General features: G+C 46.7%; 1 protein-coding gene across 2 annotated transcripts in view; it reads left to right on the top strand.

Annotated features, from left to right (window-relative positions):
• The first annotated feature begins 770 nt into the window (after positions 1-770).
• Positions 771-22221, top strand: part of LOC119182359 (BPTI/Kunitz domain-containing protein-like) — a 39281-nt gene continuing 17830 nt past the window's right edge. Inside the window, exons 1-2 of one of the 2 annotated variants that reach the window (XM_075865986.1) lie at positions 772-922; positions 1797-1865. In XM_075865986.1, coding sequence (XP_075722101.1) covers positions 880-922; positions 1797-1865 — 112 coding nt within the window. In that variant the 5' untranslated portion in view covers positions 772-879. Of the gene's footprint in view, positions 923-1796; positions 1866-22221 lie in introns of both variants that reach the window. The other variant, XM_075865987.1, reaches the window with a different exon arrangement.

Here is a 22221-nt window from a genome sequence, read left to right as displayed (position 1 = left end):
CATACCCACTTCAGGCATGATTTCTGATCGTAGTCAGCCACTGCATGAAGGTTTGTACAAAATTCCTAGCAAGTTTGTAGCGGAGACTATGCTGTTCTGAAGAATGACGAAGGATAGCATAGTGAATGTAGATTTACTACCCATACATCAATATTATTTATGGTGTAGTGGGTACCCGGCAAGTGTGCTTGTTGCAGTTACCCAAAGAGTGTTTAGGAAAGACTCCTTAAGGCCGCTCCTGTAGCTTTCGTTGTGACTGTGCTGCGCATTGCGCGCAGCTAGACCTGGCGTTTTTTTCGTTTCCTGTTTAGCATAGTGCTCTTGGTCGTACTGTACGAGAAGGACGACAACGTAATCCTTAGGATACGCCCTTTCACGTGAAAACAGAATGGCGTATATTCTCAGACTGAATTATTAGGAGAGTCAATGACTGCCCGCTGACCAATTTTTCGCACTCTGGCCGTACTTTTTTATTTATTTATTACGTGAAAGTATAACGAGTCTGGCTTAGACATGCATAGTAAACAGAAAAAATTGGTACACTAATTTTCATGAAGCCGACTACTTGCACGAAACTTAAAGGCCAATAATCACAGCACGGGAATACTCATATGCATACAGACTGTTTCCGTTTGAAGCCACGTATAGCATTATCTGGGAGCTCCTCTTTGAGTCAGCACCAGTCAAGAACCTGTAATCACTGCTTTCACAAGCAACTTTGATAATCGATAGCTCGCCCATATTTTCTGCAAGATGGTTTTTTTTTCGAAGTGGAGCGAAAAAGTTGCACGATAATATTTGTGTTCTGAGCTTCGACGAGACAACACGTGGACACTCATTGCTCCAGATCCCTATTTCGAAACACCTCGTTGGCGCACAATGAAAGCTGTCACGCTTCTGACTATTGGCGGCATCGCGTATGGTGAGTCGCAACAATGTGACTGCAGTTAGCATGCTTTCGAAATATTACTAATCAGGACATGTTTTGTTCTTTCCGTTCATTACCTGTCTAACTTGTTCTGTGAACCAATCTGTTCAATGGCTCAGGCATCTCGGCTGATGTATTTGTGAGCAAATGATAATGATTGCATTTGTAGAAGTCTCATTAAGGCACACGCTACTTGCAATTTTCTACAGTAGCAAGCAACTGATATCGATGATGTGACCTCCGTGTTTGCAACAGAGAACCAAAATCACTGCTCCACCTTGGCGGGCGGGTAGTTTCCTTGGCAATGAAGCAAAGGCCACGGAGCCAAATCACGTGTCTCATACTGCAACGAATCTACAGCGAAAGTTGGGTAAATCCACTCTTGCTAATTGAAAAAATACATATTTCAATTTGTTCGTAGAACCGGGCCACCATATGTTTCGTTGATGAGATCAGACTCTCGTTATTACAATTACGTTTGGTTGGAAGCTTGTCACATTGCACGACCCCCGGAGGTCACCCAGCGAAGCGACGCAAAAAAGTGCAAACGAGCTTTGCAGACAATCTAAAATGACTTTACTGTATGCACCGCAATATTGATTTTTGAGTGGCCATAATTTTGTCCACATGGGGGACCGACACTGTGCAGCGTGCTACCATGTTCGCATGGCAAACATAGTCAGGGTGACGAGAATTTATGATGGCAGTCAGCTTTCTTGGTTGACAAGACATCTGATGTCTTTGCCTTAAAGGAAGATATTGTCTGATCTAAAACAAATGCAGCTCCATTGGTTGACCTGCAACATACAAACACGTGATTTCTCATACAATGTTAACCGCACTTATGTTCCATAACGTTTTTCTGCAGGAGTTCTAGGCGTTTCCGCGGTGGATAATAACACTCGTCGCCCGGCCGGAGGCGTCCTGCGGAGCAGAGGTGCGGATGCACGTTTCATTTATAATTGTTGCGGCATTTGGAGGCACGAAAACTCCCCCAAGTTAAGGCATACAAGAAACAATCGTAAACAAGCAAGGAAATTACGCAACTAGCATTTACGTTACACTATAAGCCAAAAGCGTTAGAGCGAATTTCTACAGAAAATGTTAAGCACTTTATTAGGGTTTGTTAGTAAACTCTGTCAATAAAGTTTCAGATAATGTATCGCTTCAGAAATAAGCCTTTCAGCTCGTTAAACTTTGAAAAAATACCTTCTTCACACTCAAACAGTTCAATACAAACAAATAGATGTATAAGTTGTCTTTCCCATTGCGATACATCTATATGGATACAGTCAGCACGTTTGTGCCATTGGCATCCCAAACAGGTTTGATATAAAGCCAAAATATGTACCATTGGGCCATACATTCTTTGTTTTACATGGTAGTAGAACCTTGTGAACGCTGGGTGTTAGCGTAGCTGCAGCTGAGACAAAAAGATCTGGCCGTCTTCGTCTTATCAAGGACACAACCTTATTGTCGCTCCATGTGCGACACCTCGCACCGTAAGCTCGCCAAGGTCCCAGCCAACTCACATCAATTGAAGGTGCGAAGCTCTATCGGGAAAGGGATGAGAGGAGAGTCCTGCATCACTCCAGACCAAATGCGAACTTAAGGCATAAACGCGTGGTCGCGAGAGCAGGCGGGTGTCCTCTCGATTGACACAACTGTCCCCGACTCGTAAACATAATGTATTTAGGCGACTCATAGCAGGAAACCTGCTCAATTCTCTAAAGCTACCGCATTCGCTTCTGCGGAGGTTTGTAGCTTTTCGGGGCAATTGATAAAATAGAATGTTCGCAAATGCACGAGGTGATTGATGATGAGTGGTTGAAGCTTCGGAGGTAATCTGGAAAACCTCGAATCCTCTAACATTTTGCCCACTCGATAATCATGTAAAGGAGGGACCAACACGGGGTGGTACAGCATATACACACACAAGTATTCAATTCGTCGCTGTCTGGTAGCATGATGCAGCGCTTCCATCTAGATTGCACTTCACGGGCTTTCGCCACCTCCACGTCCGCTTGTCGGCGAGCCCATGTCGCTTCAGCTTATAGTGCTCTCATCTCCTGATCCGCACGACGCTGGCCTCTTGCTTCAGCTTTGGCTTCTAAAGCCCTAAGCTCTACGTTGGCTGGACGGCGACCCCGCAATTAAGCTGCTTTGTAAGCCCTCCGCTACGCCGCCTTATCTTAATTCATAATATCAAAGCACACTGACTGAGGACTGTAGAAAGAGGTAGAAAGCACGCCTAGCGTGATCGCAGTTTGTAGTTCTGGCCCTACACTAGAGCGCACGTTAAGTAGAGCGAGCGCTGCACAGCCAATTCATACGAAAAGTGAGAACACAGCTGCGCTTGTAAAGAGTGCTGCGAGTATTAGCGGCTGGCTACGGCGATGGGGAACTTGCCTCGATACCAAGTAGCTTCGCCCCTGAAAGAATTAGCTGCTAGCGTTACCTTGTTTTGGGACCTGAAAACCTTGAGAGCTACTTAACAATACGCTTTTGTAAGAATATTCAAGAGGGCAAATTTGTGTGATCTCGGCGTTGCGTCTTGCGTTACGCGAAAGCTCTCGAGTTATCGGTTTTCTCGTTGTGTCGCAGCAGGGCTGCTCGGAGCCCAGGCTTTGACTGGGCCTATTTCTGTGCTGCGCTGCGCTTGAAAGCCCGAGCCGGCGACCGTAGCGATTCTTGAAACTGGTTGGCCGCGCCCACGCGTACGCGTTGCAATGCGTGACCAAAAGTTTGCGGGTTGAGGTGCTGGTCTGCTGACAAAAGAGCATCACCGGTTCCATGTTGGTCGAGGCTTAATGGCAGACACACGAGTACTCTGCGATGCCAGAACACCAGATCCTCCAAATTTGAGAAGCTTTCCACCGAGGCTTGCCTCATATTTGTGACGTAGTTTTTAAACACTGAACCACAAATATTATTCTCCGCATTCTATTTTTCCTTTTACATCTCCTAAATATAAGAAACAGCTTTGCGTCGTATTGCCGTACTCGAACTATCTTCATGGAAGCTGAATGGTTACTTCCGCTATAAAAATGGCCCCAAATCTGCATGTTACATTGCATATGTCGCCGAAAGACGACAGTCCTGCGTCTAGAGAGAGTGAACAATGGGTTTATTTAATCTTCTGCGCAAGAAAAGTGGTGAATGGTATTCTGGAGGCGCTGCGTTTGTGGCTCGAGCATGTAGCGGAAGCTAACGAGTGCATCGAGGCACGTTAGAAAGAAGTGTCATCTGGCAGCAGGCGTCATTTCAATTTACCGGTGTAATCGCCTAGTCGACAAAGAGAGGGTACCAACCAAATCTGCCATCGCGACATTTGTGGGCACAAAATGTCCGTCAGAAATAAAATTATAGCCACGGATCTTCCGAGTAGAGCCCCGCGCTTCTCGTCCGATTCAATGCAAGAACTGCTGGAGATTCGGCCACAGTGCGGGAGGATGTAAATCTAACGTTCGTTGTAGCACCTGCGGAAAGAGCCATCCTTCAAGCAAGTGTACTGCAACAGCGGAAAAGTGTTGTCTCTGGGGGGCAGTCACTGCACCAACCACTCTGACTGTTCTGATCGTTCCAGGGAGGTTCAAATCCTAGAAGTTATTGACCGCCACCGCTGTTCTCGAAGGGAATCCATTGACATAGTTAGAGACAGGGCTTTTGGATACTCTGGTATTACAGCGCGCTGCACTTCCAGTACAGACTCAAACCTATTGCAAGCTATCAAAACTGCTGCGGTAAAGGCAGTGAGTAAGGCAATAGATAAACTCATATCTAATCTTTTCGACTGTTTGGGGCAAATTCTTTCAAATCAGATTGAACAAACTGTACAGACTAGTACAGAACCTGCCGTATTAGACATTACCAGCGATACCACACAGCTACGCAATGTAGTGTTCGATGAACTTTCTGCATCTGCAGGCAAGGCTAAGCAGTCAGGAACACAGGTGCACTTGGACTGACATTCACCTCAGCCGAGCACAAGTACTGCTACAGATATGGAACTCAATATACAAACTAATAAACGTACCAGATACCTTATCTTCACCGATCTCAAGTTCCAATCTAAACGGAATGAATCAGCTATTTTGCGTGAAGATGCTAACAAGGGCGCGACATGCGCCTCTGGGGTGCGCTCAACACCATAGGTCAGTTGAGGGTACTACAGTGAAACTGCTGTTCTATATTCTCAGCCTCAACCGACTTACATTACTTTTGCAATAATTTTAATGTTGATATTATAATTCTCCAAGTAACTTGGCTCACACCAGATAAAAATTTCCATCTTGCAGGTTTTCGTTCTTTTCGAATAGATCGCCCATCACGTGGTGGTGGTTTAATGATCCTTGTATCAAGTAAATTATGCCATAGGGCGAAAATTTCTTTCAGAATCTTAGACTTGGATTGTGAAATATCAGCATTAGACTTGTGTCTTCCCGGATACCACCCTTTTTCAATTGTATATTGTTACTTCCCTTCCGGTGTGCAAATTACGCGTTATCTTGATAGCGTTGTCGCAGCTTACACGGGAAAAATCCAGCCCTGACAGCTTTCGGTTTTCGAACTGATTTTTTTATTATCGCGCTGCACGCGCCGCGCGGCCCAAATGCCAACTTCTTCCTCCTTGACGCGCAGCGCATTGAGGCGCTACAGGGCTCCTCCCCGTAGAGCGAGAGCCGTAGGAATCACCAGAGGAGTCGCCCAGTGGACATGCTTGAATGTTGGCATCCAGACTTTAGATTGAAACCCCGCGGCCGCGAGAGCGGCGATATATGCAGGTTTCAGTCGATCAGCAGTCACGATGTCTTCACGGCCATTGATGTCCAGCGTGAACGTCTTAGGTGTACGATGGAGTACGCGGAATGGGCCATCATAGGCTGGTGTTAGTGGTGGCCGTATTTGGTCACGCCGAACGAAGACGTGACTGCAGTCATGCAGACCCTGACTGACGAACACCGACTGGGGGTGTCGGTCGGCAGGAATCACAAGAGCAAGGTCCCGAAACGTGGTGCGCAGGTCTCGAATGTACGCGGAGGCATCGTGAGTGGAAGGTGGCGATGATGGCTCGAAGAATTCTCCGAGAAGACGCAGGGAAACGCCATAGACTAGTTCGGCTGATGAGCGGTCGAGATCCACTTTCAATGCTGATCGGATGCCCAGAAGTACGAAGGGGAGGTGGTCGAGCCAACGTTCCCTTGGCTGGTGAGCAGTGATGGCAGCTTTCAGTTGTCGATGAAGCCGTTCGACCATGCCATTGGCGGAAGGATGGTTGGCAGTTGTGTGAATGTGTCAAATGCCCAGGATATTGGCAAGTGCGGTGAAAAGGGCCGATTGAAACTGACGACCGCGATCAGTGGAGACGACAGAGGGGCATCCAAAGCGCAAAACCCAGCCGTTTGTGAAAGCCTTGGCAACTGTTGGTGCTGTAATGTCGGAAATGGGAAACGCTTCTGGCCATCTGGTGAAGCGATCCACACATGTCAGCAGGTAACAGGCTCCTTGCAATGACGGAAGAGGACCGACGATGTCGAGATGGACGTGAGAAAACCTTGCGTCTGGAGGCTGAAACGGGGATGTTGCCGTGACAGTGGGACGGTGAACTTTAACGCGCTGGCACTCAAGGCAGGTTCGCGCCCAACGTCGGACATCAGCATTGATGCTTGGCCAAAGGAAACGAGATGTGACTAGTTTCTGGGTCGCACGAATACCAGGATGGCTCTTGTTGTGTAATTGGTTAAAAATTGCACGACAAAAAGCTGAAGGCACGAAGGGCCGAGGGACACCAGTACACGTTTCGCACGTCATTAATGAGGTAGAAAATGGAAGTGGGCACTCCGTGAACGATAGAGACGTGGATAAAGAGCGAAGATGATGCAGCTCAGGGTCATTTCTTTGGGCAGCTTTGGGCTTCCATGTCTAGTGGTGGCTGGGTCGACAAGGCATCGATGCGGGATAGTGCATCAGCAGCAGCACTTTCCGGCCCATGAACGTGTCTGAGATCCACAATGAATTCGGAAATAAAGCATAGTTGACGGATCTCCCGTGCAGTATAATTGCTGTGATTGCGATGGAAGGCAAACGTCAGGGGCTTGTGGTCTGTCCCGACGTAAAAGTCCTGGCCCTCCAATAAATGACGAATATGTTTGATGGCGAGGTATACCGCGAGGAGTTCTCGGGCAAATGTACTGTATTTTGTCTCTGGTGGCGTCAGTTTTTGCGAGAAAAACCCAAGGAGCTGCCAACCAGATACGCACTGCTCGAGAACAGCGCCAACTGCCACGCTTGATGCATCGGTGATGAGACGAATTGGGGCATCAGGGACGGGATGTATGAGCATGGTAGCGTCTGCCAGAGCCTTCTTAGCAGTTTCGAAGGCAGATGCAGCGTCCTTGGGCCACTCCAGTGGCGCAGCCGGGTCTTTCTTTTTAGCCAATAGGTCGGTCAAGGGCTTTAGGAATGTGGCGCACTTTGGAAGAAAGCGGCGATGGAAGTTTAGTAGGCCCAGAAATTCTCGGAGTCTCTTCAGTGAAGTAGGGGGTGGAAAGTCTTGAATAGCCTTCTCTTTGCTGGCGAGTGGTTGGATACCCTTTGGTGTGACAAGGTGGCCTAGGAACTCTATTGTAGCGACGCCAAAGACGCACTTATTGGGATTATATACGAAGCCATAATCATCCAGGCGGTGGAACAGGGTGCGCAGGTGGGCTTCATGCTCAGGGCCGGATGAGCTTGCTACAAGGAGGTCATCAAGGTAGGCAAATACGAAATCGAGACCTCGCGTGACCTCGTTGATAGTGCGCTGAAAGGTCTGCGCAGAGTTGCGCAATCCAAAAGGCATCCTCACATATTCAAACAGACCGAATGGGGTGGTGATGGCCGTCTTCGGAATGTCGGCGGGTTCTACAGAAATCTGATTGTAAGCCTTCATCAAGTCAATCTTAGAGAAGATTGTGCACCCAGCCAAATTTGATGTGAAAACCCTGTATGTGAGGAAGTGGATAGCGGTCTGGTAAAGTGTGGGCATTGAGAGCGCGGTAATCCCCACATGGTCTCCAGTCGCCAGGATCTTTCTTCGGCACCATGTGGAGTGGCGACGCCCAGTTGCTGGAGGAAGGCCGCACAATGCTGAGTTCAAGCATGTGCTCAAACTCACGGCGGGCAATGGCTAGGCGTTCTCCAGATAGTCGACGGGGTCGTGTAAAAACGGGAGGTCCAGTTGTCACAATGTGGTGAGTGATGGAATGCTTCACTGGTGACTCTCTGGTGTGCGGCTTCGTGATGCTGGGAAAGTTGTCGAGTATTTTTGCATATGGCGAAGCAGGTGTCAGAGCTCACAGTCCCGTTGGAGAGGAAGTACAGAGTACACCGTTGATGGAGAGGCGGGTGTTGAGATCAATGAGGCGATGAACATGCATGTCCACAGCAAGGTTTAAAAAACTGAGGAAGTCAGCTCCAAATACAGCTTGCGAGACGTCAGCGAGGATGAAAATCCAGCGGAACGTACGGCGAAGTCCGAGGTCAAGTGTAAGAGAGCGTTGGCCGTATGTGCGAATGGTGGAATTGTTGATCGCTTGCAGTGGGCAGGTCTGTTCGTTGCGACGGCGATCTGCAAACGAGGCCGGGATGACGCTAACCTGGGCTCCTGTGTCGACTAGGAAGCAAGCGCCAGTGATCTTATCAGAAACATAGAGAAGGCGGCATGACTTTCGACCAGTACCACTTGTGGCCGTCAGTGGCCGGTCATCGCATTTCCCGACCAGGAGCACGGGCGAGTGCACTTGCGAGCAGAGGCACCGAATCGGCGGTGGTACCAGCACACGGTTGAGGATGAAACGTCCCGCGGCGCGTCGGGTGGCCGAAGTTCCGTAGAACGTGGGGGTGTCGAGGAGCGACTGTGTATTTGGAACCTGGATGACGGTCGATGATGCGCAGGTATCGAGGCGCCTGACAAGGGCGTCCAAACGGTTCTCGATGCTCGCGAGCGCCGGGTCTGCAGCGGTGGCCGGTGGCGGTGTAGTAACGGCGTTGAGGCTATGTGCCCGCGAGTAGTCCGCCACTCGGTCAGCCATTTCAGTGAGTGTGTCTAGTGGGACATCTCCTGCAGCTACGAGGACCGGGGCCATGCTCTGCGGTAAGCGCTGGAGGAACAACTCACGCAACAGCTTCTCCTCTTGAGGGGCGGAGGGGCCGCCAAGAAGCTGGCGCATGCGTAGCAGGAGCTGTGATAAGCGACGGTCACCGAGCTCTGTAGCCGTGATGAGCTGTTGGAGTGTGCTGCGTTCGGACTCAGACTTGCGGGAAATGATAGCTGCCTTCAACGTGTCGTAGAGAAGGGTCGGGTGCGGCGACGCTAAAATATCAGCTAAGTCGTCGGCTACGTCCGGAAGTAAGCAGGATACCAGATGCCAGTACCTGGTCTGTTGGCTGGTGATTTGCCGTAGATGGAAGTGCGCCTCAACCTGCAGAAACCATGTGCTGGGGCTGTTGGGCCAAAACGGTGGCAGGTTGACATGTTGAAAAGCAGCGACTGCAGCACCGCTAGGTCTGGCGTCTTCTTGGGCGTCAGGACCGGTAGGATTGGTGGCAGAGCCGGCGGGATTCATGCGGGATGATCGGGGCTGTGTGTTCGTTATTGGGTCACCATTAACTGTCGGAGCTTACACGGGAAAGATTCAGCCGTGACAGCTTTCGGTTTTCGAACTGATTTTTTTATTATCGCGCTGCACGCGCCGCGCGGCCGAAATGCCAACTTCTTCCTCCTTGACGCGCAGCGCATTGAGGCGCTACAGCGTTTTGGCAGCATGTAGAAAGGAAATCGTGCTCACAAGAGACTTTAATTCACATAATTTGTCTTGGGGTATAAGGACAGATTCTTGTAGTAGGCGACTATGGGATGGGACTATTGATCACAACATCTCCTGTCTGAATAAAGGTCATGTAGCATTTGTCCGAGGTCAAACTAGCTCAGTATTGGATTTAACGCGTTGCTACAATGCAATCAAGGTTTTGTCATGGGCTGTTCTGAATTCGGCAACTAACAGCGACCATCTTCCTGTAGTTTTTCACATTACTTGTCCAACAATAACTTTAGACCAGCCAAAACGCACATACATCAAGCATAGCAAATTTCAAACCTGCCTCTGTTCTGCCATTTCCAGGCTTCAAAATGCCAGCACTACAGAGATTGCATGTACGATTGCTTAAATGCTGGAGGAATGTACAAAAAATTCCGAATTTTCTATTTCATCCAATAAACGATCCTCCTCTTGTTGGTGGAATGATGAGTGTACGCGCGTTTATCGAAGACGAAAAGCCGCTTGGAAAAAACTTGTTCTATATGAGAGTCCAACAAACTGGAAGGACTACAAATTCCTTGTTGGCGTATTTAGGCATCCAGTGAACCGTGCGAAAGAAGAATACGACAGTAGACATATTCATTATGTTTCTAAATAAAAAAATAAGCGTGCTTTGTTCGCTTATCTTCGGACAAGAAAAGTACTGCCAGCACCTTTACCGTTGCAGTCATGTGTCTTGACGCCGGAAGAAATGAACACCTCTTTAGGAGACATAGCGCAAAGCTTAGAACGCCGCTTCACTGCTATTTTTTGGCTATTCAGTCCCATCTGACAAACATGCATGAATTTCCAGGAGTTTTTTAAGCTGAATTGAGTCAGATAGTATTATGCTTACCGAGGACGGCTCCCGGACAAGATGGGATTGCGAACTCTATATTGAAATGTTTTATCCAGGATACACCTAATCTTTTGGTAGAACCAGTGAATTATTCGTTAGGAAACGCATGGACACCTTCAGAATGAAAACTTGCGAAAATTGTATTGTTGCTAAAAATAAAATTGATGCATACACTTTGGATAACATAAAGCCGATCGCACTGACATCAAACTTAGTAAAATTGGTTGAGAGAATCATCAATACACGAATAATGAACTTATTACCATGAGGTCAATTCTAAGTCTCTGTCAAATTGGGTACAGGGCTGGTTGTTCAACCTGGGATGCCTTCGTTGATTTAGAAAGTTGACTTCAATTAGCTCGGCTACATGAAAAATATGCAGCTTTAGTTACCTTAGACATCGCTAAAGCGTATGATACCGTGGAGCGCTGTATTTTGATAGATAGATTAGAATACCTTGATTTTCCATCATACATAGTAGCTTGGGCTCACAATTTTCTTGCAGACAGGAAATTTTATTGTATTAAAGATGAGTTTTCTTCATCTACTCATACCCAAACGAGGGGAGTACCGCAAGGCTCGGTACTTTCTCCGGTGCTATTTATTTACTAATGAGCACCATTCCACATAAACAGGATATAACAACTTATGTTTATGCAGACTATATCACATTTTTTTTTGCAATGGCAGATAACATTCAGACCCTATATGAACGGCTGCAGACTTACCTTAATATATGGGAGAGCTGGCTTGATGGCAACAACTTTTTACTTAATCCGAGTAAATGTGCCCTCCTTGTTTTCCCGCTGCAATACCCTGAGAAAATCTCTCTGTCTTACCCTCATGAGGATATACCACAGGTGGAATCTGTTACGTACTTCGGAGTAATTTATAACACATCGCTTAACTGGCAACCTCATATCAAATATATCACCGGAAAAGGTGTGCGGGCCATTAGCATATTATATAGGCTAAGCAACTACCACATAGGTATGAGAAGAGACACATTGGTAATGATATATTGCATATACATTCGTCTCATTTCGGAATTTGGTTGTGTACTTTCCTCTGGAGTTCAAGCTTACAAGTTGCGGCCTGGAAAGAGAAGCTTTGCGCTTATGCCTTGGCCTTCTCAAAACAGTTGCCAACAATGTGTTGTATCTCAAATCAAGGGTCCCTCCGCTTTCATGTAGAATTCGCCTTCTGACTGTTCAGACATTCTTAAGAATTTATGAATCACCATTACGACAATAAGAAACAGCCGTTATTTCCACCCCGGAATCATTTTTGCTGCTAGATGGCCGCGATTTCACACGCCACAAATTATATTTGTGAACAATTTACTGGAGCCTCTAAACGTACGTATATGTGACATCATGCCGAGTCGTGATAATTTAGCCCCGGTGGAAATTCAATTTGACGACATTTTTCTAATAACGCCAAATTACTTCCCCATAATAATTTGGATGGTTTACTACAAGATCACCTGCGCCGTATTACAACTGTAGTGAAGAAGATGAGTGCTACTCAGAAAGGCAGGACGTATGACGCAGTCGGTGAAGGAGACGATGTTGGGTTGGCTGGGTGCTCAGACTTGTTTCGCCATTACCACTTGGCGTGTCGTGACCGCTCTCCTGTTTTATAAAAGAGTGCCACTCTAAAACGCCTCATTATAATTGGCGGAGGGGCTGGGTAACGCCTAATCCTGGAGTCGCGAAACCGTACGTTGCCTCCAGTTGCTACGATGTCCAAGAACGATGATCAGCAGGCGGCCACCTCGGCTCCAACTACTGCAGCTCCTGTCTGTCGCGGCTCCTTTCGGCAACGTTATCCGCCTACCTTCAGTGGAGCCGATGACAAAGACGTAGAAGACTGGCTCGACGAATACGACCGGGTGAGCAAGCACAACAAGTGGGACGATGCGCACAAGCTTACTGTCGTCCAATTTTATTAGACTGACGTAGCCAGTCTGTGGTACCGCAATCTCGAGTGAGACCTCCCCACCAGGTCAGCCTTCCGAACGGTGTTCGCGGACTTGTTTGGCCGTCTAGCGCTTCGCAAACTACGGGCCGAACAGCGCTTGCGTACTAGGGCTCAGCAGAATGGTGAGAATTACACCAGTTATATCGAAGATGTGGTCGACCTTTGCCGGCGTGTCAACTCGGCCATGACGGAAACCGAGAAGATCAAACACATCTTGAAAGCCGTGACTGACGACGCATTTCAGATGCTTGTCGCTAAAAGCCCGCAAACGGTAGCGGAAGTGATCCAGCTTTGTCAGAGCTATGATGAGCTCTGGAAGCAGCGTGGCACCACTCGTCGTGCTAACGCGCCATGTGCAACAATCTCCGCTTTAACGTCGCCTGGCACTACTATAGACCACAATACTTTGCTTCTCGAGATCAAGCAATTTGTACGAGAGGAGGTCGCACGCCAGTTGTCCCTCGTGCCTCATACTTCGGAAGGTGCCCCATCTACTTTAGCGCCATCAATGCAGCGAGTAGTCCAGGAGCAAGTGTCCGAGGCGCTACCAGCAGCTCACGCACCACCTGTGGCTGCTCCATTGACATATGCCGAAGCACTGAACGGAACCCGACGTCCACTTGTGGCGAACGGCCACGCTTCCTTGTCACGAACGCCTACGTCCACGCGCCCCTTTGTCGTACCGACTGAGCCTATGTACCAGGCTGCCCGTCCTTTCTCCCGATCACCACCTCCGCGCTTTCAGAACCCTTGGGTTACTCAAGACAACCGCCTCATATGCTTCGCCTGTGGAATTGCGGGGAACGTGGCACGATTTTGTCGACGGCGTGAGTTTTTCCTGCGTGACGACGTCAAACCCAACAATTATGCTTTCCCACAACGACCAGATCCTGCTGTATCTGGCGAAACTGCGACCACGGACACATTTTCACCTCGCCGGAACTTCAACAGACACCGGTCACCTTCACCTCAACGCCGTTCCCTTTCCCCTATGCTACGTCGACCTCACCCTGTCCCTAAAGAAAACTAGAAGCCGCAGTTTCAGGGAAAGAACTGCGGATCTTTCGAACTCCACAAGACCTTGTTTTTCGCCGTCCAACGTCGTTGCTGTCTCCGTTGTTATTATTATTGCTACCGACGCATCGCAATACGATGAAAAGTCAGGGGTTGGTATGTTCAGCCCGATTTTAAATTAGATTTATTACCTTCGACTACCCGATTTCATACCCGTTTTTGTGGCGGAGTTTCTGACAGTAGTGCCCGCCTTACGCAAGTTAGATACACCGATTACATCAGCTGTCATAATAACAGAATCCCTATCTCTCTGTGCGGTACTTTCTGTTGGTGCTGATAATCCTCTAACAAAAGCGTTCCATGCACTATTACCTGCGCGTTTGAGAAAAGTACGATTAGTTTGGGTGCCTGGACATAAAGGTTTGTTTCTAAATGAAATAGCTGAATCCTTAGCTAAGTCGTCAATCAGCGAACCAATTCTACCGCTCTGTCCATCATCCGCTTATGTGACTGCTGCTCGATTCCGCAGACGTACGCTTACGCAAGTTTTTAAGGTTCAGCACTAACAAACTCTACACAATATCGCCACTTATTATATGCCTGGTGAAGAGACTTTTGCCACACTCGAAAACAAGAAGTAGCTATCACAAGGCTGCGTGGCCGGGTACCAAATCTGAATTTCTATAAACACAGGTCTGCTCAGCCACCTTCACCACTGTGGGCATTCTGTGATGAACTGGAAACAATAGACCATTTCTTTTTGACCTGCAGGCGGTTTAACACTTTACGAAAAACCCTTTTAGAAATACCTTTACGTGGTATTGGTATGGACATATCTCTGCCTGTCATTTTGTGTTTTGGAGCTTCCATTTCTGGTTTCTCTAGTGCGACAGTATGCGCGACCGCCCGGGACTTTATTGTTTAAACTAATAGGTTGACTAATTAACCAGTTTCATTAGCCCAACATGTCCACATAATGATATACGTATCAAATCAGATTATTGCTCTATTCTTATAATAAATTCGTTTATGTAAATATTTGTATACACTACATTAAGCACCACACTTTACCAGGCTATCAGTAATCTTTCTGTTAAACCTCCATCATTACAAATTGGAACAGTAAGTTTTAAAACCACTAAATTCTTGGCCAATCCCTCACAGTGGGTATGCGCCACTAACAATAGGAGAACAACAACAACAACAACAACAACAACAGTTCGAAAACAAACGAAGGCGCCCGCGCCCACGGAGAAAGATACGCGCTTGTCTAGAAGGCGATAACGTATAGAACGCAAAGCGACGGGCAGGTGCCACCACCGTGTCGTGTTTGCAAAGCGTTGGAAGCACCTACCTTATTGTGCATCGCGTTGCAATGTGAGCGCAGCGTGATCAACGCTACGGTACTTAGAAATACTTGTGTGTTCGTTCTCTAGCACAAAGGCACATATACAAAACATGAACGCGTTGTTAAGGTGCCTCAGATATGCGCAATAATTGCTTTTTAATTGACAATCGCACAAGTATGAACGCTGAAGCTTAAGCAATATTGGTGGGTGCTGCGGATGGGGTTGGCCATTTGGTGCCATTTGAGGTATCAGTAAGGGCGGAGAAGCATGCAAGTGTATAAACAGACAGACCAAATTTTTCCGCCGAAGGTCGCCAAAAAAACTGTCGTCTTTAAAAAAACATATTGCGGGGCTATATGCTTGCAGCGTGACATTGAATGGTCAACTCCTCAATATTCTATTATTTATTTGTTTACTGCTATATTTACTTATATTAATCAATTTATTTATTTATCGCATACGTGGATCGCCCTATTGGCCATTACAACAAGGGGGTAACATACACAAAATAAGAAAAGTAAGCACTCTCACAAAGCGAGGTAAAATTGTTGTCCAAAATGTTTACCCCGTCAGGCGATGACGCATTGCATTCTCTTATGGCTTGTAAACTTAAAAGGAAGTTTGCGAACTTCAAGTGCGTGGTCGCGTTGTGACGAGGTGCAAGTGGGTAACTTAACATACTTTTCTCGTGCAAAGTCAATTTTGGAATGGTATACAGCGTGAAAATTTTAGTTTATGGTTTTTCTGCCAATTTTGCAAAGCCTGCCATGGTAACCTACGTTTGGTTTCCATCATGCTTAATGTGTTACAACTGGAAAGTGCAAATTAAACCGCCCTTTTTCGCCTTCTTGAAGCTACTCCACAAGAAGAGCGGTGTGCGGATCGCAACAAACACATCTCTATTGAAGTATGCTGCGAACGTACGTGAAAAACAGCTGCTCTATCCAATTAGCGGTGAACTGATAGAAATCATGGCGAAGAAACCCAGTGAACTTGTTGCTTTATGCCTAATGTGCCGAATTGTCTATTCTACCTTAAATACGATGTTATAAAAATACCTAGATATTTAAATTCTTCAGTTTTTTTTCAAGGTAGTATTATTCAGCGTATATATGTGCGAGACTGAAATACGCCTTTCTTTGAAAAGGTAATATTACCCATTTGTTTTGCATTCAGGTTTATTTGGGAACGATAAAGCGACTAGTGCGTCCATGCCAAATGAATGGCGTCTGAAACGAATACAGCTTTTTGGTATGCCCATCGAAGTAGACTAGTTATTATCACCATATCATATAGGGATACTTTATTATCACGTGAAAAAATGCCGGCACAACGTGTAGTCTGCAGAACGAACGCTTTCTGAATTACTACGTAACGTATCGAATTCAGAGATGTGCGCGTACGCCCGTAACAAGATAGCGCATACGTGACGCAACGCGTACTAGGTTACGTTATCATGACGCCTCGAATAAATTAGAACGACAGCGCGTGGTGGCTGTAGTGGCGTCCAACGCAGGCAGCAACAGTTAACCCACCGTAAAGCGTGTGTACTTCACCATGAAAGACGATATTTTAATGTCAGACAAGGTACATTCAAGTGGCGTGTTCAGGCAACTTTACCAATCTCACGAAAATTCTCACGCAATCGCCTTCGATAGGTTGTATGCGGCAACGCGTCTCTTTCTGCCAGGCTTTTCGGTTTATAAGAGAGAGAGAGAGACAGAGAGAAAACTTTATTTACGCATAACGGGGAGCATTCCAAATAGTCGGGCCCCTAATCCATGGCTCCGCTGGCACTAGCCATCATCTCTACCCGTTGGACCAGCCAGGGCTGATGAGCACGCAAAAATCACAGCATATTCACGGAGTGAATTATGATGAGTGCGGCGAAGCAATCATCAGTCTGTCTGCGCCTCTGTTCGTTCATTGCTTCTTGCATCTCTCCGTCCACGCGTCCGTCTGTGCGACCATCCGTACGTCCGTTCATGTGTTCATCCGTCCATCCGTGCTTTCGTGCATGCGTCTGTCCGTCCGTCCGTCCATGCGCTCGTCCATGCATCCGTCCGTCCTTCCATGAGTTTGTTCCTGCGTTCATCCATGCGTCCATCCGTTCGCACGTGCGTCTGACCATCCGTTCGTCCATTTAGTCAACCTTCAAGTACCGCTATCTCACTTCGTTTCATCATATATTCGTCATATTGAAGTACAGTCATTCAGCGGACATTCCAGGGACTAAACGGGATAGGGCATGACCGGACTGGGGGATCAGCACGCGCGCACTCTCTCAAGGCCTGCACTTCGTGTCTTCTTCCCACCATTCATCACTGCTAGTTCTATGCACTGCGGCCCAGTCTTCACTACACCTTGCGAAAACTAAGAAGGTTACGCCCAGCGAGTTTAAGGTGACAACCTTTGCTGGTCAGAGAGTGCTTCAAGTGTGTCATTCTGTTACTAGTTTTTGAAGCAAGAATCGAATTCAAGGCGCATTTTATTGAGCTCAAGTGACCAATACTAAGCTCTATTTCATCAGAAACAACTATCATTTTATTTATGATTAACCTGCACAAGTTTCCTCCTCAATTCAAAAGCGTGTGCCCGTGCCGCTCCTGTAGTCTGGCAGTAGAGTAGGTTACCTACTACTACGACATATACTACTACTACACAAGTCGCGAACCTACAATTTGTAGCTTAAGGAGCTTCACCCCTCAAAAGCAACTTAGTGCGTACTGTCATTCATGCTCCAACGTAACACACGTTGGGCGTTTGCTTTAACGTCCTGGTAGTAGATAGTAAAGCCGAAAACACCAAGAACGTGACCACTTCCTTCAGGATACCCTGAGCCCCATTCCCCAAACCGCTGGATAGAACGCTGCTTTCGATCCGCTGCGGCTGTGCCCAAATAAAACGCCGTTCTGACATTGCGAATCCAGGTTCGAGGCAGTTCACACACAGAACGTACACAGCAAAGGTACACGTACGCATCAATCGCATCCAAAAACGATGCTCAATTTGCACACAGAGAATGTCGCGGGTGGACTTGTACGATGGTGGCCCTTACACTGGTATTCAGGATGTTTTTCCTACAGATCTGAGGCCGAGTTGGTATTCGGACATAGCTTACTTCTGACGTCTGTGACACTGATAACCATGTGAAAGCCCGTAAATCTCTCTCACGTACGAGTTGTCTAGTGGAAGTAAACGCATCAAAGTATACGTTAGACTATAGGTGTCGTCACACGCCTCACTTGCAGCGTACACAACGTAATTTTCAAAGCCTACGTAACTTCTCCATACGCAAAATTAAAGTGTCATTTGATTGTTCGAACGTGTAGGGTCATTAGCTTTTTTTCTAGGACTGGCATCCGAACGATGACATTATCGTGAACTAGTTCACTCTGACTGTGTTCCTATCCTTAGACAGCACATAAACAGCCTACGCAGACAACTTAGAAGAACGCACCAAGCTCATGCTGTCAGAGAAATGGCACACGTTTAGACGGCGTTTACGCAACGAGGCGCGCCCTCGCATCGAGGAGAGAAAGCTAAAAAAACGTAATTGTGTTACTTTCTGACTTATTTTGTGTTGAAATGTACAAATAATGAACGTTACTCACATTAAACATCTGAGGAAGGGTTTATAAGTCTGCAGACGATCCTTTCGGCGTGATTCGATCTATTGGAGTGATTCACTGAGCCGCCATCTTATTTCGACAGCAAAGTAGCCTGCATCGTGTTTGTCTACGATGCGGTCTTCTTGGAGATGTCTATTTTGCAGGCTAAGTAAGAAGTTGATTGGTGCTCAAAATGGCCGCCGTCGATTTAGCTATCTATTCAGCCGTCTACGTTGAGTATTGGAGCACAGTCTATGTCAGACACGAACGTTTGCGAAACGCTGTCGCATTAGCCCCACATCTCCGTTGCAAATACCAGAAAAAAATGGCCGATCCCGTGTAGACTGGGAATCAAGGATATGCGAAGCACGAATGAGTAAGATTGATAAGTCACTGTAAAATCAGCACAACGTTACGAGGCGAAGAGAACTTATGTCATACATGACTTTCATGTAATGATTGTTATGCTTGGACTTGATACTTACCTTCGTCATCCGTGACGTGACGTAATACCAAGTTTGGCATTTGTGAAGCTAGCGAAACGGCCGCGAGCACATTATGAGCGTGGCATGTAGAAATATTGTTACATGACACACATCTCATGATTATCATGTTTGCACCAGTCACATAATTTTGTCATTCATTCACGTACCATGATAGCAAACATGGTATTTGTGGAGCTAGGGAAAAGGCCGCGAGCGCATCATGAGCGGGACACGTAATAATGTTTCAGGAGCGAAGCTCCTTAGGTTGTAGGTCTCTGTCCATCCTCCTATGATGTATGTAGCTACCGGTGGCACATACCCGAAAGAGCGGTTCTTAGAATGTCCGCTTGGTGGTGGCACTTGTATATGATGAATACCCGGTGAAAAGATGTGAGATGGCTGTACTTGAAGTGTTCACTAGATAGACGGACAGACGGAGATACAGAGAGATAGACGAACTGATGGACGCAAAGAGAGACAGAGGGGTGGACTCATGAACGGACGGATGGGCAGACAGAGGGACGGCCGTATGAACAGACGCACGGACAAACTAATGGACCGACGGACGAACGGACGTATGGACGAACGCATGGAGAGAGGCATGGACGTACGAATGCGCCGATGGTCATACGAATGAACGGACAAACAGACGGACGCATGGACGGCCATATAGACGGCTGCATGGACAGACCGAAGCAAGAACGAATGGGCGGACTAAAGCATGGACGCATTGACGAAGGCTTCGCCCCACCAATCATCATTCACTCCGTGAACATGTTTGTGATTTTTTCTACATAAAACGCATCTCTTGCATATTATGTTTGCATCAGTCACATACCTTTGTCATCTATTCTCGTGCCATAATACCGAATTCGGTATATGTGAAGCTAGCGAAACGGCCGTGAGCGCATCATAAGTGTGGCATGTAGTCATGTTGTTACACGACACGTAGGGAAGTTATTTCATTGAATTTTGAAGCAGAGAAAGTTATGTGAACTCTGCATCCGAGCAGGCGCACGACTGGCACGCATGGCTCCCGCTTGCCACGCAAACTACCTGGGTTCGATATTCCCTCGAAAACAGACTTTTCTATGTGTTTTTGTTATTTTTGCATCTTTCTCAATTTTTTGGTCATGCACAATATGCTGCTTTTTCGCTCACAGCCGGCGATGCTTATTCCGACGTCGACGCCAGGAATTTTGCGATAGGAACTGTATATTGCTCTCGGATTGAAAGAACTTGGTGCGCATATGCACCACAAATACCGGCAGAAAGGGAAAGGTGCACAAAAAGATAAAAGTTGAAAGGAAGAAGGTAAAAGAAAGAAAGCATGTAAGAGAGACGAAAACGATAGAAAATAAACGAAAAAAAGAAAGAAAGATGCAGCAAAAGAAAGAGACATGGAGAGAGAAAGAATCAAAACTCGCCGGGTACTCTATCCACTGGGCTAAGGCAATAGAAAGACAAGCTGTTTTTTTCGTTTTTCTTCGCAGTTCGATGTGCTAGAACCCTACCCCGCTCCCCTTCGAAACAGTAGTGCAGCTAACGTAGTTTTGCACTATCTCTAAGATTGGAGGCATTGCTTCAATCGGTTTTGGCGTCGCTCTGTGGTCAGCCCAACTTTCATCAATGACGGTGTCATTTCATGTCTTCATGACGTGATGTCAGATTATGCGTTGCGTTGACGTCATACTGACGTCACAAACGTTTGCGATCTGTGACATCCAGATGTCGTCCTATATTGTCGTCTTTACGCGACGATGATCGTCATTCGGGTTGACGGTGCCGCCGCCGATTGTAAACTATTGCGTTTAATTAGGCATACAAGGCGTCCGCCTTAAAACAGCGACTTTTGGAAAGAAGAAATGTTGAAAGGCTTCGTGAAAGAAAGTTGATCGGATGCGCAGGAGGTAAATGTGCATAGCCTCATTTTTAACAACTAAGATCACGCCTGCTAATCTGTTCTGCTAAGCTGTTCGACGAGCCTTCGCGACATCTAGTTAGTAAATTCTGTCTTCAATTGTGAGTCAGTAGTGCAAAAACTTTTTGGAGGAAAACTATTCAATGCAAAGTACGTTACTGATACATTGTGTTGCTGGGAGGATATGCTAAGTAACGCGTACTGTTCATGCACGCTTTCTGCAACACTATGATAGTCCCAGTAGCTAGATTTTCGATAGTTTTGTTGTGTGTGGTCTGTCCACAGTGTTTGTCCTAAGCATACTTGACAAACTCACTCATAGATCGACTTACACTCAGGCCGCATTCCACCTTTCTTTTCCTATTTGAACAATATACTTGACGTTATATTTTTGTAGCATGCATTTAAAGAGCAGGAACTACCAATAAAGTGTATTTGTGATTTGTCCTATGCCGCTTTTCACCTTTTTGCTATATTTTGAATAATAGTAAGACACATGCTATCCAACGAACGAAGAGAAAGTTTTTTTCTCGGAAGAGCAGTGGCCAGCGAGCATGCACTTACTTGCTGACGTGTTACTGAGTAGATAATTGAACAAAAGCGCCCTTCAAAGTTGTGGGAAGAACAAATGAAAATGGGCATAGTTTCGCATATCGATATGTGAGTTTCCTCCGCAATAAACACAAGAAGGTTCGTTTTATGAGCTGTCCAACCTAAAACAAATCAGCGTATGCAAGACAGTGTCCTCAATGGCTCCGGATCACTTCTACCATCTGAGATTCTGTCATGAACACCTAAACCACAGCTTTGAAAGGCAAAGCTTCCGTCTTGCCTACACTACCATTCTTACAGTCACTATCTCCTCCTCGCCTCTCGTATCTTTGTGAAAGCCATGGAATGTTAACACGAGGCGTTATGCCAGTCTGGATTCCACGCTCTTTGACTACATGTTGCTTTTTCCGCTCGCGAAGTCGCTGAAGCAGAAAACGAAATTAAACCAGTGTATTACGCATGATACTCATATGAGATAAGGTAGAACGGGAATGTGACTGCATGATAAAACAAGGTGCTGAACAATTCACAAGACGTACATCTCGTACATCAATTAATCGAAAACCTATTTCATCCTGACGTCGCATCCAACCTGCTGGCTCCAATGATAGTGCCAAAAAGTTGGAAAACAAGGAGAGAATAAGGAGCTCACTCTCGGCACTTTTAGAGGTTGTTATAACGG

Source organism: Rhipicephalus microplus, chromosome 6 (genome assembly GCF_043290135.1).
Source record: "Rhipicephalus microplus isolate Deutch F79 chromosome 6, USDA_Rmic, whole genome shotgun sequence".
In the NCBI taxonomy this organism is placed as follows: domain Eukaryota; kingdom Metazoa; phylum Arthropoda; class Arachnida; order Ixodida; family Ixodidae; genus Rhipicephalus; species Rhipicephalus microplus.
Note: the sequence above shows the minus strand (reverse complement) of the source record. Positions and strands in the feature narration are given on the sequence as shown.